Source organism: Lipotes vexillifer, unplaced genomic scaffold (assembly GCF_000442215.2).
Source record: "Lipotes vexillifer unplaced genomic scaffold, Lipotes_vexillifer_v1.1 scaffold1393, whole genome shotgun sequence".
In the NCBI taxonomy this organism is placed as follows: domain Eukaryota; kingdom Metazoa; phylum Chordata; class Mammalia; order Artiodactyla; family Lipotidae; genus Lipotes; species Lipotes vexillifer.
In genome coordinates, this window is record NW_006792736.1 from 529,233 (window position 1) to 542,647 (window position 13,415).

The following is a 13,415-nucleotide window of genomic DNA, read 5'->3' on the forward strand; positions in this document are numbered from 1 at the left end:
CACACACACCCACACACACGCATGTGTGCTCTCCAAGTGGATCTAAGGGATGTACATTATCAAATTTATTTTGGCAATGGCTTTGTGAAAAATGCTGGGATATATATGATAAAAAGATCTGTCTAGTTATTTATTTATCTTTTCAGCTACATCTGCCCGTAATCAGACACTGGGTACATAGCAATTATGAAAGTGGTCATTTTGCTCTCTATCCAGACTCAAAATGTGGAATTTGTTTTCATTCTTGGCATAAGTGATGATGTTTGATGAAAGGTGGCATTATCATCTTTAAGACTAAACTATGTTGTACTCTCTTCTTCATAGCCCACGTTTAAGTAAGCTAAAAACTGAAAAAGGTAAGGCTTTATAAGTTAGATGTTTCTTTAAAGAAAGTCAAAACTAAATTTAAAAGGAACAAGGCAAAAAAACAGATACTGAAAAGTCTTAAGTGCTACTCTTCTGAAGAAAACATGGTGTACAATACTAAATGTGCTATACACCAGCGGTCCCCAACCTTGTTTGGCACCAGGGACCAGTTTTGTGGAAGACAATCTTTCCATGGACTGGAGTTGGGGTGTAGGGGTGGATGGTTTGGGGATGATTCAAGCACATTACATTTATTGTGCACTTTATTTCTATTATTATTACTTTGTAATATATAATGAAATAATTATACAACTCACCATAATGCTGACAGGAGGCGGAGCTCAGACAGTAATGCGAGCGATGGGGAGCGGCTGTAAATACAGATGAAGCTTCGCTCACTCGCCCACCGCTCACCTCCTGCTGTGCGGCCCAGTTCCTAACTGGCCACGGACAGGTGCTGGTCCGTGGCCTGGGGGTTGGGGGCCCCTGCTACACACAATGTTTTTAACATTAAAACTACACCAAAGTGAAACATTCCTTGGGAATTCTAGGAAAATGGTGATGAGAGAACAGGGAATCCTGTAAATAGGGTTGTCAGATAAAACATAGAACACCCAGTTAAATTTGAACTTCAGATAAACAGCAAATTATTTTTTAGTATAAGTATGTCCCAAGCAACTTTTTTAGTATAAGTACGTCCCACGAGACATTTACATTAAAATCTGAAATTTAGATTTAAGGGGGTGTTCTCTATTTTTACCTGTTAAATCTAATAAACTATCTCTAAAGTAATCCTCTATTTCTACAACAAAGCAAAACCATCAACAGAAATATTAGAAAAGAAAGAAAATATTAAAGCCAGCACTGTAAATTTCAAAAATTGAGTAACTTTTAAAATATTCTGTGAATTTAAAAAAACTGAGTAACTTTTAAAATATCCCCAATAAAATATCTTGACAAGTAACCAGCTAGAATCTAGGAAGCCAACAAGCTCTACCATTTTTCACCTTGGACAAATTATTAGTATGGCTGTTTCAAGAATTAAATGAAAGGTATATACAAATGGACTTAGGAGATTCTTGAATGATATATAAAACATAAAAGAGGAGAGATTACAAAACCCCTTGTTACTATTTCTCCAATAGCCCCCTCCTTTTTTTATAGCATTTTATTTCTATAAACAGTGCCATCCTCCTCACTAATATTCTTTTAGTTAATAAAGAATGCAATCTGGGTTGCAATATACTTTCCTCAGGATTTAAGGAAGTGATTTTTACTTTGAATGTGTAATAAAAGGCATGTTATCAAGAAACATTTTAATTTTATCTGAATTGTCCCTTATACAAAAATAGTTAACACTGACTCATATTATTTATTGATTCAAAAAATTATTCTTATGCCATGTGTTAGGGACATTTCTAGATGCTGGGGATACAATGTTGAACCATGGAGCCCCCATGAACATTGTAATATTTAGGGTTCTTTCTAGCTTTCAAACTATGACTATAGCATACAAAAGGAGAAGCAGTATAACCACTTAAAGATGATGGTGCCTCTACTATAAATGAGATTAAAAATACTGACTGGGAAGAATGTGCTGCTTTCCTTTTTATAAAAAGATATTAAATATTTTGTTCTAAATTTATAAACACTGTGTACCCTACAATCTTGCTGATCAAAATAAGCAGATATGACATTAGAACAAAAGATCAACAATACCATAATTGCTATGCACAACAAACCGAATTTCATTTACAAATAATAAAGATATATTAATAGCTATGTAAAGAGCAAAATAAGTGATTAAATAAAAAGAAACAGGGGCTACCCTGGTGGCGCAGTGGCTGAGAGTCTGCCTGCCCATGCAGGGGATGCAGGTTCGTGCCCCGGTCAGGGAAGATCCCACATGCCGTGGAGCGGCTGGGCCCGTGAGCCATGGCCACTGAGCCTGCGCGTCCGGAGCCTGTGCTCCGCAACGGGAGAGGCCACAACAGTGAGAGGCCTGTGTACCGCAAAAAAAAAAAAAAAAAAAAAAAGAAACAGAAATAGAAAATTACCTGCAAATAATAAACAGATACCTAAAAGATGAAATTTACAGTGCCAGCAATATGAAATTTTAGTAAAGAGAAGATTATTTTCTTCAAGACAATTTCAAATCAGACAAAGGCCCACACTCATGAGAATCCTCAAAGACAGTGCTCAAGATTCAGATGGCTCAAGGCTTTTCATTCTAAAGCAAAGTACTCAAAAAAAAGGAGAGAGAAAATTTAGAGAGATAAGAATGATGATTTGGGTCCATAACCTCCAGAGTTTGTCGAAGAAAACTGACATTGAAGTAAATCTATACAAAGCTAAAAGAACTGGAGCTATCCATATATGGATCAGATACACCTTCCTCTAGAAAGGTAAAAGAAACAACTTCAAAACATAAACAATTTGGAAGAATATATATATGAAAAAAATATATATATTTGAAATATATACATATTTTGAAAAACTTCATATATATTTATATAATTTTTTTCATTTAGTAAGCATGTTTAAACTACCTACTATATGCCAAGTCCTGTCACTAGGGCTAAAGTACAAACTCAATTTAGAACATAAAAAAAGTAATAAAACACTGCAAGTTCTACCTAGAGGTGTGAAATAGCAGTGATATGAGAGCACAGGTGAGGGTATGGTTAATTTTGCCCAAAAGAAATGAAAACACTTTGCAGAGGTGACATCTAAACTGCTTCCTGAAGAATGAGCAGGCATTCATGGAGGAAAGACAATGAAACAGGAGGAGATGAACAGGAGGCTGGAAAAGTCGGTTTAGACACACTGTTTAATATATAGAAGAGCTGGATTAGATCCTATTAATTGAAGGGAGTCACAAGAAGATTTTAAGCATAAAAATGACAATCACATCTGTATTTTTCAAAGATAATTCAGACAGTACCGTAAAGAATATGTCAAACAGGAGAGTAGTTGCAAGGTAAAAACAATTTATGAGTAAAGAAATTAAAGCAGCTTTATAATTAGAAGGAAGTTGAGAATCAGTCAAAACTTGAAAAATTTGTAAGATGAATGGATCAGAATAATGATGAGTGAAATAAAATTAATGGGTGAAATGAACAGTGCAGTTCTGATTTCTTAAAAATAAGGTAGATACATAAACCAAGATGAAGAAAGGGTGAGAGGAGTTGAAGAGTAAACCCAAATGGCAAAAAACTGTATTTCTCCTACAAAGAATTTAAAGTTGTTTTTGGTAAAAACAGAAAGAACAAAATTATCCCTGCTAAAAAAAAATACGTAGCTTCCAGAGTAAACATTAAGCAGTGGGGAAAAGGAATAAAAATAACAATGACAAAACTTATTGTGATAAAGAGGATTATCAATTAAATAATTTAATAAATGCAGGGCTCCTGGAAACAGTAGAGTCACTACTGGATTTAAAAAACAACATCTAGGGACTTGCCTGGTGGCACAGTAGGGGTTAAGAATCCGCCTGCCAATGAAGGGGACATGGGTTCGAGCCCTGGTCCAGGAAGATCCCACGTACTGCGGAGCAACTAAGCCTGTGCACCACAACTACCGAGCCCGTGTGCCACAACTACTGAAACCCATGCGCCTAGAGCCCGTGCTCCGCAACAAGAGAAGGCATTGCAATGAGAAGCCTGGGGCCACAGGCTCCGGACGCGCAGGCTCAGCAGCCATGGCTCACGGGCCCAGCCACTCCGCGGCATGTGGGTTCTTCCCGGACCAGGGCACGGACCCGTGTCCCCTGCATCGGCAGGCGGACTCTCAACCACTGCGCCACCAGGGAAGCCCTATTCATCTACTTTTGAGGAACTTATACTCTAGAGGAGAAGACAAACTCATAAAACAAGCAGTTAATTAATAAATGCAGTGATAGGACTACACAGGGGGGGCAAGGAATAGAGTGTAATGGCACCTTAGCAAGCACAAGGCTAGGATGAGGGAAAGTTTCCTAGAGAAAGCAAAGTCAAAACCAAGTCTTAAAAGATAAGTAAGTCAGCCATTTCAAGAAGTGAGAAGAAAATCATGGCAAAGGGAAACAAAGTGAGTATGGCCCAGAGGTCAATAAGAACATGGTGTCTGTGAGGAGTGACAAGTGGTTCTAAGTTGTTGGAATATGAAAAAAGAGGCAAGAAGTGACGGAAAATGAGGCTGGACGGGTACCAAGTGCCAAATCCTGGAAGGCCCTGTTTGTTCTTCTAAGAGAAGTTTGGATTTAATGGTTCTAAGCAGAGAAGCTCATCAGAAGCCAGGGAGCTTTTAAAACATACAGATGCTTAGACCCTACTTCTCAGAGATCCTAATTCGCCAGGTTTAAAGAAAAGGACAACACACTTGAATTTTCTAATAGTTTCCCTGGGTAACTGTGCTGTACTATACATTGTTTGAGAGAACTGCTGTGATAATGTCTTCAGTTCGGACCTAAACTGATTTGCGTGGGGAGAACAGGTTAAAAAGGAAGGGGGGATGGTTTGGTAATCAGTAACAGGGTACACTGTAAGGAACTGAGAGAGAGAAGCAATTCATTAGGTAAAGACAAAGGAAAGAAAAATTTTATTAATATAAATATATTTTACAAATCAAGTAGTGACAAAAAATAAAGAAAATATGGACAAAAATGAGTTAAAATTCTGAATATTTTGACTTGAAATTATCTAGATGTGTAAAATTTATAACCAGAAACTTATATCCTAAAAATTTTCAAGCTGAAAAAATTAATTTTGTTGTATTCTTTGAAAACATAGAGGAAGAATAAAGCTGTTGAGAAAGTAGGTTTGAAGTCTGGCTTAAATCCATCACACAGTGAGACCTTCGATAGGTCACAATCTCTACGTGGCCTCAATTTCCTCATGTGTAAAATGGATAAAATAATGATACACATCGTATAGGGTTCTGGTGAATATTAATTAGATAATACATATAAAACTCTTAGAACCTGAAAACTACTAGAGTTCAATAAATGTCAATTCTTATTGCTAATGTAATCCTTATCATTACCTAGGAGGCTACAGCAAAATGACTCCACAGAGCATAGAAATAAGTTACCTTTACAGTAAAGATAATTAGAATCAGCATAGAAGGAATGCTATCAAGTTATAGAAAATCTAACCAGAGATGCTCTCTAGCTGTGCAGCTCAGGAAACCTGGGAACCATACAAGTCCCGTTAAAGACGGCAAAAGCTTTTCTGAAAGTACCTTTAGGAAGGAGAGGAATGTAAACAGCAAAAGCAAATACCTCTTTGGACAATCAGAGGCCCCTCTTTTTAGAGGAGACCATCACATTAATATCTGACTTAGAATATTTGACCATAAAGAAGAATTCAGTCTATTAGTTACTAGGATAGTGAGGGCTAGATGACATTTCATTACACCCAGTTTTCTTGTTACTAAGTTGTACTATTTATGTTAGAAATAATTACCTAAATTTTAAGACTATGCTGAAAAACAAGAGTATTCTATCAATACATAAGAGGTAAGAAAAATGGGAGGGGAAGATGGAGTCCACAGTGTTACTCTAGACTCAGGAGAAACAGAATCAGAAGCTATAATGCCCAAGCATTTGCAAGATGAGCCTCTGATGACTTGGATGAAATATTGCTTGAGACTGCCTAATTCTTTACTCCATATTACTTTATTCTAATGATTTCTTTAATGTCTCTCTTGATTCCCAGACTTTATGCCCCAGAAGGACAGGGACTCTATTTATTGTATTCACGGCAGCAACCCTACCATCAGCACAGTACTTGGCAGTAGACCCTCAATCACTATTTGCTGAAGAGTAAATGGCTTCCCACTTTCTCCTGATTCAAAGAGGACAATGAAGATGGGTAGGACTCTGCTCTCCAGAAAGACTGTGTACTTTTGCTTCCTAGTTAGGCTTACCAAGAGTCAGTTGTTTTTGTTTCCAAACTTTTTTTATGTCAGTGGTCTTTGGCATTACAATTTCATAATTAAAGCTGTAATTACGCCCATCAATGAAGGGAGTATGGAAAGAGAACTGTTTCTATGAACACCAAGTAGGCTCTAAAACCACTGAGGCCGTACACACTATCAAGGCTCTAAAAAGCCTCCATAAAGGTGAATCACTATAAAAACTTGGTATCAAATTAGGTGTGGTAAGACAACTGTAAAAGGTTAGAAAAAAAGAACCCTAAAAATTTATAAGGGTTTTTAAGTGTAAGGAGTTTAAAGATTACAGGGTTTGATCTTTACTTTCTATTATATATTAAGTTAGGCTATATATAATCTACATGTAATCTATACAGAAAAGGTCTTAGCCCTATATCCACAGATTGATAAATGAATGTACATTTAAATGTTTTAAAGTAAAATAAAACGCTTGAGTTATATATGTTACTATTGTTTGATTCCCCTTAATCAATTAGCTGGTGACCCAGATCATGTTGGATAAGAAGGCTTTTAACTGTTCTGACCAAGAAATGATGTGGTACTTATTACATAAATTAATCATACGTCTGCATGTTGAAAAGTCGCTGAAAATCCACCTTTGCATATAATCACAGTGCATTATAATGAAATGCCTCTTTACTTGACAGTATACCCCACTAAACTATAAATTCCTTGGGAAAAGGGGTCATGTCAATTCCTAATTTCACAGTGCCCAGCAATTGGTAATGCCTTTCAAATAGGTGCTCTGTAAACATTTTTTAAATAAAAAAACATTTCAATTCTCTTAAAAAAAAAAATCAGATCTGAGCAGTATCATATGGCTCTTTAGTACCGGTTAGTAATAAAATAGCTCTACATAGAAAAGACAAGTCCTTACCAATTTATAGCCCCTCCAGCACACTTCTCCATAAGCAATGCTTTCCAACATTCATGAGTAGATTTAATAACTTCAAGAGCAAAAGCCTAGTTAAAAACCAAAACCAGACAAAGCAATCACATCATTATACTAACATGGAACTAGTCATAGTATGACAGTTAATTATTAAGAACATGAGCTCTGTAGTCAGGCAAACCTGAGTATAAATTCTCACATCCTTATTTACCAGCTGTGTGACTTTATGCAGATTACTTAATCTCATTGTATTAATTTCTTCATCTATAATATGCAATGTAATGAAGATCATCTAAATCCAGGCTTGGCAAACTTGGGCCTGTGGGCCAGATCCAGCTCACCATGTGTTTTTGTAAATAAAGTTTTTATTAAGCACAGTCATGCCCATTCATCTGTGCATGGCCTCTGACTGCGTTAGTGCTACAATGGAAGAGTTGAGTAGTTGTGACAGAGACCATATGGCCTACAAAGTCTGTAATATTTACTTTCTGGTCCTTTACACAAAGAAGTTTGCCAACCCCTGATTTAAATCATAGAGTTGTTGAAAGAATAAATAAGATGTTGAATGTAAAGTGGTTAGCCTACTATCAATATCTTGCTTGTAAATAAGCATATACTTATTAATTTCATCATCATCAAAGCTGTAAGTAGTCCAATTGCATAATCGTTTTATATTATCCACTGTCTGAAGGTAGTAAACCTCAACATTTTCTAATTTTTTTTCTTAGTATGAATTGATAGAGTGTCTAAAAATGTAAAATCAACAATAGACATGGATCTAGTAAGACCATCTAAGGAAAACTTGCTTTATTTTTCCAAAGCAGAAAATTCTTTATATTTTTTCCCCCAAAATGTTCCTAATTTTCCTTAAGTGAGAGATTACAGTCTAAAATAATAGTTTTATATTTAAAAATCCTAGACAAAGCCCTCAAGATCTTAAGTGTTCTTTTAATGTACCTTTAAAAAATACTGGGTTCAGCAATAAACTCTTGTATAACAAAATACTTATTGTAATTTTAAAGTTTTCACGACCATGGCTTACTTTACCTGCAAAATGTACTTTATTTATTAGTACCACTTAAAGGTTGGTTTATAATGTGAAATTTATATAGTGGCAGTAAGTTTAACAGACATAGTCCATGTTTTTGACTTTAACTCTTTGGTCTATTTCCTCCACATGTGTCATATTAGAGCCACTTTCTGGTTACTTTGTGGTTTTCTAATAGAAAAATCCTCTGACAGTAAGATAATTCAAGTGCTGTCTTAATTGTTATGCAGCTTAATTCAGCCATGGTAGGATGAACACTTAGGAGGGAAGCCCCTTTGAATCTGCATTAATGGTAAGTAACTTTCCCTTCTCTGGAGTAAGTAAATGGAAGGCTTTTCTTCATACACAATTTGCAGACTTAGACTGATCATGGAAATCCTTCATTTTCTGAGACGAAGGACTTATTGATAGATAAACAGATGCATATAGGTATTTATCAGCCTTACTGATTTACTTAGATCTCCTAAAACTTTTTTAAAAATAAAAATGATAAAAATAATGTCCTTAAATATGAAAGTCGGTAGAAAGCACTTTTGTTATCATACTATATACAAATGTTCACATATGAAATCCCCCAAAGTGAAAGAAATATTGTACAGGTATCACAGGCACATTTTAAAGTAAAGATTATGAACTTCACCTTGTTCTTGAATTCTCCATTAAAAGCAAACTGGTTTTCTGGTTTTCCCTCTGGTATCTTATAAAATCTAAACCAATTAAGCGTAGCTTCTAAGTAACCAGGTTTGTACTTCTTAACATCTTCAATATCTGTAAGTGAAGAAACAAAAATACTTTTTGTTAAAAATCAAAATCTACTCCTATTAGTGGTAGAGCACTGGCCTGAGGGAGTCAGTCCCACCCTGCTGCTCACTAGCAGCACACTCATCAGCATGTATCACCTCCGGACTTGCCTTTTTTCCCCATGTAAAATGTTACTCCTTCATTCGACAAACATTTCTTGACCTCAAGATACCATGTAAGGAGTAGGGGATAAGTCGATGAAGACAACAAAGTTCTTTTCGTCAAGGAGCTCAAAGGTTTAATTAAAAAAACAAACAAACAAAACAGGCAGATAGACAACAAATTGTATTAAAGTGAGAAGATTAAGTGAGATATACTTAAGGACTAATGTCATTCTGAGGACAATGGGGGGCTTCGAGTAGGGAGAGTTACAACATCAGGATCCGTGTTTTATATGTACTAAGCCAAAGGATGCTGACAGTAGAATGGAGAGGGCAGCACCCTGAAGAGAACATACTACAGGTGGATGAGAAGGGTTTCATGCACTCCTAGACCAAATATTTAGTAAGTTTCTCATTATGTATCCGACACTGTTGTAACCAGTGAAATAGAACAGGAATCAGAAACAAGTACCTGCTCACATGCTTACATAGTAGGAAGAGACAGACAACAAATAAAGACACAAATACACAATTTAAGCAGTGAAAAGTCTGATGAAGAAAAACAAATTAGAGTAAGGAAGACAGAGAATGTGGTCAGGGCAATTTTAAACAGAGTGATACCTGGATGGTTCAGAGTTTTTCATTTCAAATTAGTAATGATTTATAGGATTTATTTTTAAGTTCTATTACCACATAAACACCTTAACCATTACATTTTGAAGACATTCATTTAAATATAATTGGAAATACTACTATATTAGTAATAGGCCCCTCCCCCAAAAGAGGTCCCCAAGGAATGTATCATTTCCAAAAATATCAATTCAAAAAGTATGAGGAATAACTAGATAAAACTAGAAGTCTTTACTCTCCACTAGACTGTGGCTTAAGGGAAATTTAGCATAGTCCTTTATTCACAGTATATTATGGCAAATGACAAAACAGACTTAGCAGCACTTCGAGCATTAGAAAGCTATAACTAAAACCAGGAGATGACACCAAGCATAGGGATAATTTAAAGATCACTTGGTTTCAGACATGCTCATCCAAGCCTTGTGGGAATCCCCACTCACTAGGCATGACAGGAAAAGGTAAGAACTTTGCAGGCATGGGTTGAACAGTCAGGAATTATCCTTTTCCTTTTTATCCTTGCCTTAGCAAGAGTGACATACATCTCCAAAGGCCAGGTGTTTCACATAAGTGAAATAAGTGTGGTAAGGCAGAGACCATAGAAATGGCAGAGACTATGGCAAATAAAAGACTGAGTATGTGGCCTAAAGGCACGCAAATCTAATATGTCATATGGGCCACACATCTATCTAAAGTAATTCTGGAGCAAACTGCAGAAATGTTACAATTAACTAAGGGAAAAAAGAATCACTGGAAACTGAACACAGGTTAAGTTAGTGATGGAAGATGTTTAAAACAGTGAATTCTAAAGATTAAGATCACATCTTTTTAATATTATACATTGTATCCTCGGTACAGAGTTCTTTGTTATGCCCCAAATGGAACATTCAATAAAGATTTCAGCTAATTAAATTCTGATTATTTTTCCTCTTTACCTTATAAAAAGAGCTTCCTTCTAAAGTGAGCTTTCTATTGACCATCTTCTGACATCCTGTCTCTATTTTTACAAAAATAAACCTCTGAAATTAACTGAGTTCCTCCAACTCACTGTTTTCTTACTCAGAGGAAAAAAATATCTCTTAGTCCACTGAAGGTGAGCAACCAGAAATGCACTTTAATCAATGTCCAAACTAAATAATTTTCTATTACTTAAATCTGATTTATGACATCATTATACTTGCCCAGTCTACCATTTCCTGTTCCACTGCATAAACCGTTTTTTTTTAATAATTGCTTTTTAACACACTGATTTCAAATAAGAAAGGAAAAACTAAGTTATCCAGTATCTACCTCAGCTTGCAAGGTTTTCCCTTCAGAAGTTATGAAGGGAACCCGTTAAGTAAAGACATCAATAATAAAAAACCTGAACATTTAATAATGCCAATAAGAAGTGTAACTCTCCAAATATAAGCTAAACTTTTCCATTCTCAATTAATTAAACCCTGGGGAATAAACAGCTACACTTTCACACACACACAAAAAAACATTTTAAATACGCAATTTAAATATTTTTAAAACCTCAATAGCAAATGCCTCAAGCCAAAACCTTATATGCAATACCAACAGTCAGTTCAATGAATTACTCTTCCAAAAATATGAAAAATTCACCTGAAGTCTATAAACTGACTTACACAGTTCATAAAAGATTTTTTATATAAATAACCTCATTTCTTCCTCATAAAACTCCCGAGAGTTGTGAGAAGTAAATTCACATTAAACTTAAGAAAACTACAGCTAAGGAAAGGTAAAAGGGACTTCCCTGGTGGCGCAGTGGTTCAGAATCCGCCTGCCAATGCACGTGACATGGGTTTGAGCCCTGGCCGGGGAAGATCCCATAAGCCACGGAGCAACTAAGCCTGTGAGTCACAACTACTGACCTGCACTTTAGAGCCTGTGAGCCACAACTACTGAGCCCACGTGCCACAACTGAAGCCCGCGCGCCTAGAGCTCACGCTCCGCAACAAGAGAAGCCACTGCAATGAGAAGCCCGCACGCCACAGCGAAGAGCAGCCCCTGCTCGCCGCAATTTGAGAAAGCCCGTGCTCAGCAACGAAGACCCAACGCAGCCAAAAATTAATTAATTAATTAAAAAAAAAAAGAAAATGTAAAAGATTTGTCAAAATGTTGCCAACTCATTCATGGTAGAAATAGTATTATATAAATACAAGTCCTCTAATTCCATGAATTCTGACTTTTCTTCTATATTTTGCACATTAATAATTTGCCACAGGTTTCTTTATATTAGTTTTTATGTGTAGATGTATTTTTATTTTGGTTTTATTGTGGGAAAATATACATAACATAAAATTTACCATTTTTAAGTGTTTGATTCAAGGGCATTAAGTACCTCCACAATGCTGAGCAACCATCATTATTATCCAACTCCAGAATTTTTTCATTAGATATATTTTTTTATAATATATGCTATTTTAAGAAAAGCAGTGATTCTCTAGTAGTCATTTATTTCCACTCTTGGAATTAATTTTATACGAAAGTTTCTACTAGAGATAATTATATAATTTATTTTCAAGATGAACTAATCCAACAATAAAAGTTAGAATAATCTAGAAGAGCTCTTTTATATAATCAAGCTAAGCTTATTTCAGTTTCAGTTTTTAACTACAGTTAAACTCTCTTAATCGAGATCTACTTGATCAATTCCCCAGACGATTAACAAAGACTCTCCACCTCTGTAAATATTCTGCCTGATGTCCACAGTGGTCTGTCTGCTGAGCCTCGTAGACAGCTCTAGAATGAAGCCCACATTTGGCTCTCACCAGTTAAGTTTTAGCCTTAGCAAGCAGGTATGTTTACACCCAAAACATTCATGCCAACTGCATCTGTTGTTATAATTATGAGATTTAATAAAAATTATGTAAGGCAGTGACTTTATCAGTACAAAAAAATGAGATTTTGTTTCTATGAAAGTAACTTGAATGTTTTTAAAAGAATTCAATAAAAGAGACTGCTAAAAATATCTGCTGTTGGGGCTTTCCCTGGTGGCGCAGTGGTTAAGAGTCCGCCTGCCAATGCAGGGGACACGGGTTCATGCCCCGGTCAGGGAAGGTCCCACATGCCACGGAGCGGCTGGACCCGTAAGCCATGGACGCTGAGCCTGCGCGTCCGGAGCCTGTGCTCCACAGCAGGAGAGGCCACAACAGTGAGAGGCCCGCGTACCGCAAAAAAAAAAAAAAAATCTGCTGTCAAAGTAGGCCTGGGTAAGTTAAAGATGAGATAAAGATGTAAAAATTTACAATTAAACATGTAGATTGATCTGCAAATGAGGTGGGGAAGAGGATTTTAGATATGAGAGATCAGGGACAGCCTCTGACAAAAAGTATTTTAGTAAATTCTTAGATGAAGTGTGGGAGCAGCTCATTCACATAGGCAGAAGAGGAGTCCTGGGAGGAAGACCGTGCCAGTCAATACTCTGAGGTACGAGTGTGCGTCAAACGTTTGAGGAAGACAATTAAGAAAACCCTGCGTTTAGAGCAGGGTGAAGTAAGAGTACTAGGAGATGAGATTATAGAAGCAGTCACATACGAGTCTAAGGGCCAGACTAGGGACTTGGCTTTGCGATGAGAAGCCACTACAGGATTCTGGGCAGAGTACGTGTTTCATGAAGAATTCTAGCTGCCGTGTAGGG

General features: G+C 36.4%; 1 protein-coding gene across 1 annotated transcript in view; it reads right to left on the reverse strand.

The window, feature by feature from the left end:
• The window catches only part of PPA2 (inorganic pyrophosphatase 2), an 85,864-nt gene that overhangs the window by 15,211 nt on the left and 57,238 nt on the right, over window positions 1–13,415 (reverse strand). Inside the window, exons 7-8 of the mRNA XM_007465889.1 lie at window positions 8,881–9,008; window positions 7,178–7,263 (exon numbers count right to left, since the gene is read on the reverse strand). Coding sequence (XP_007465951.1) covers window positions 7,178–7,263; window positions 8,881–9,008 — 214 coding nt within the window. The remainder of the gene's footprint in view (window positions 1–7,177; window positions 7,264–8,880; window positions 9,009–13,415) is intronic.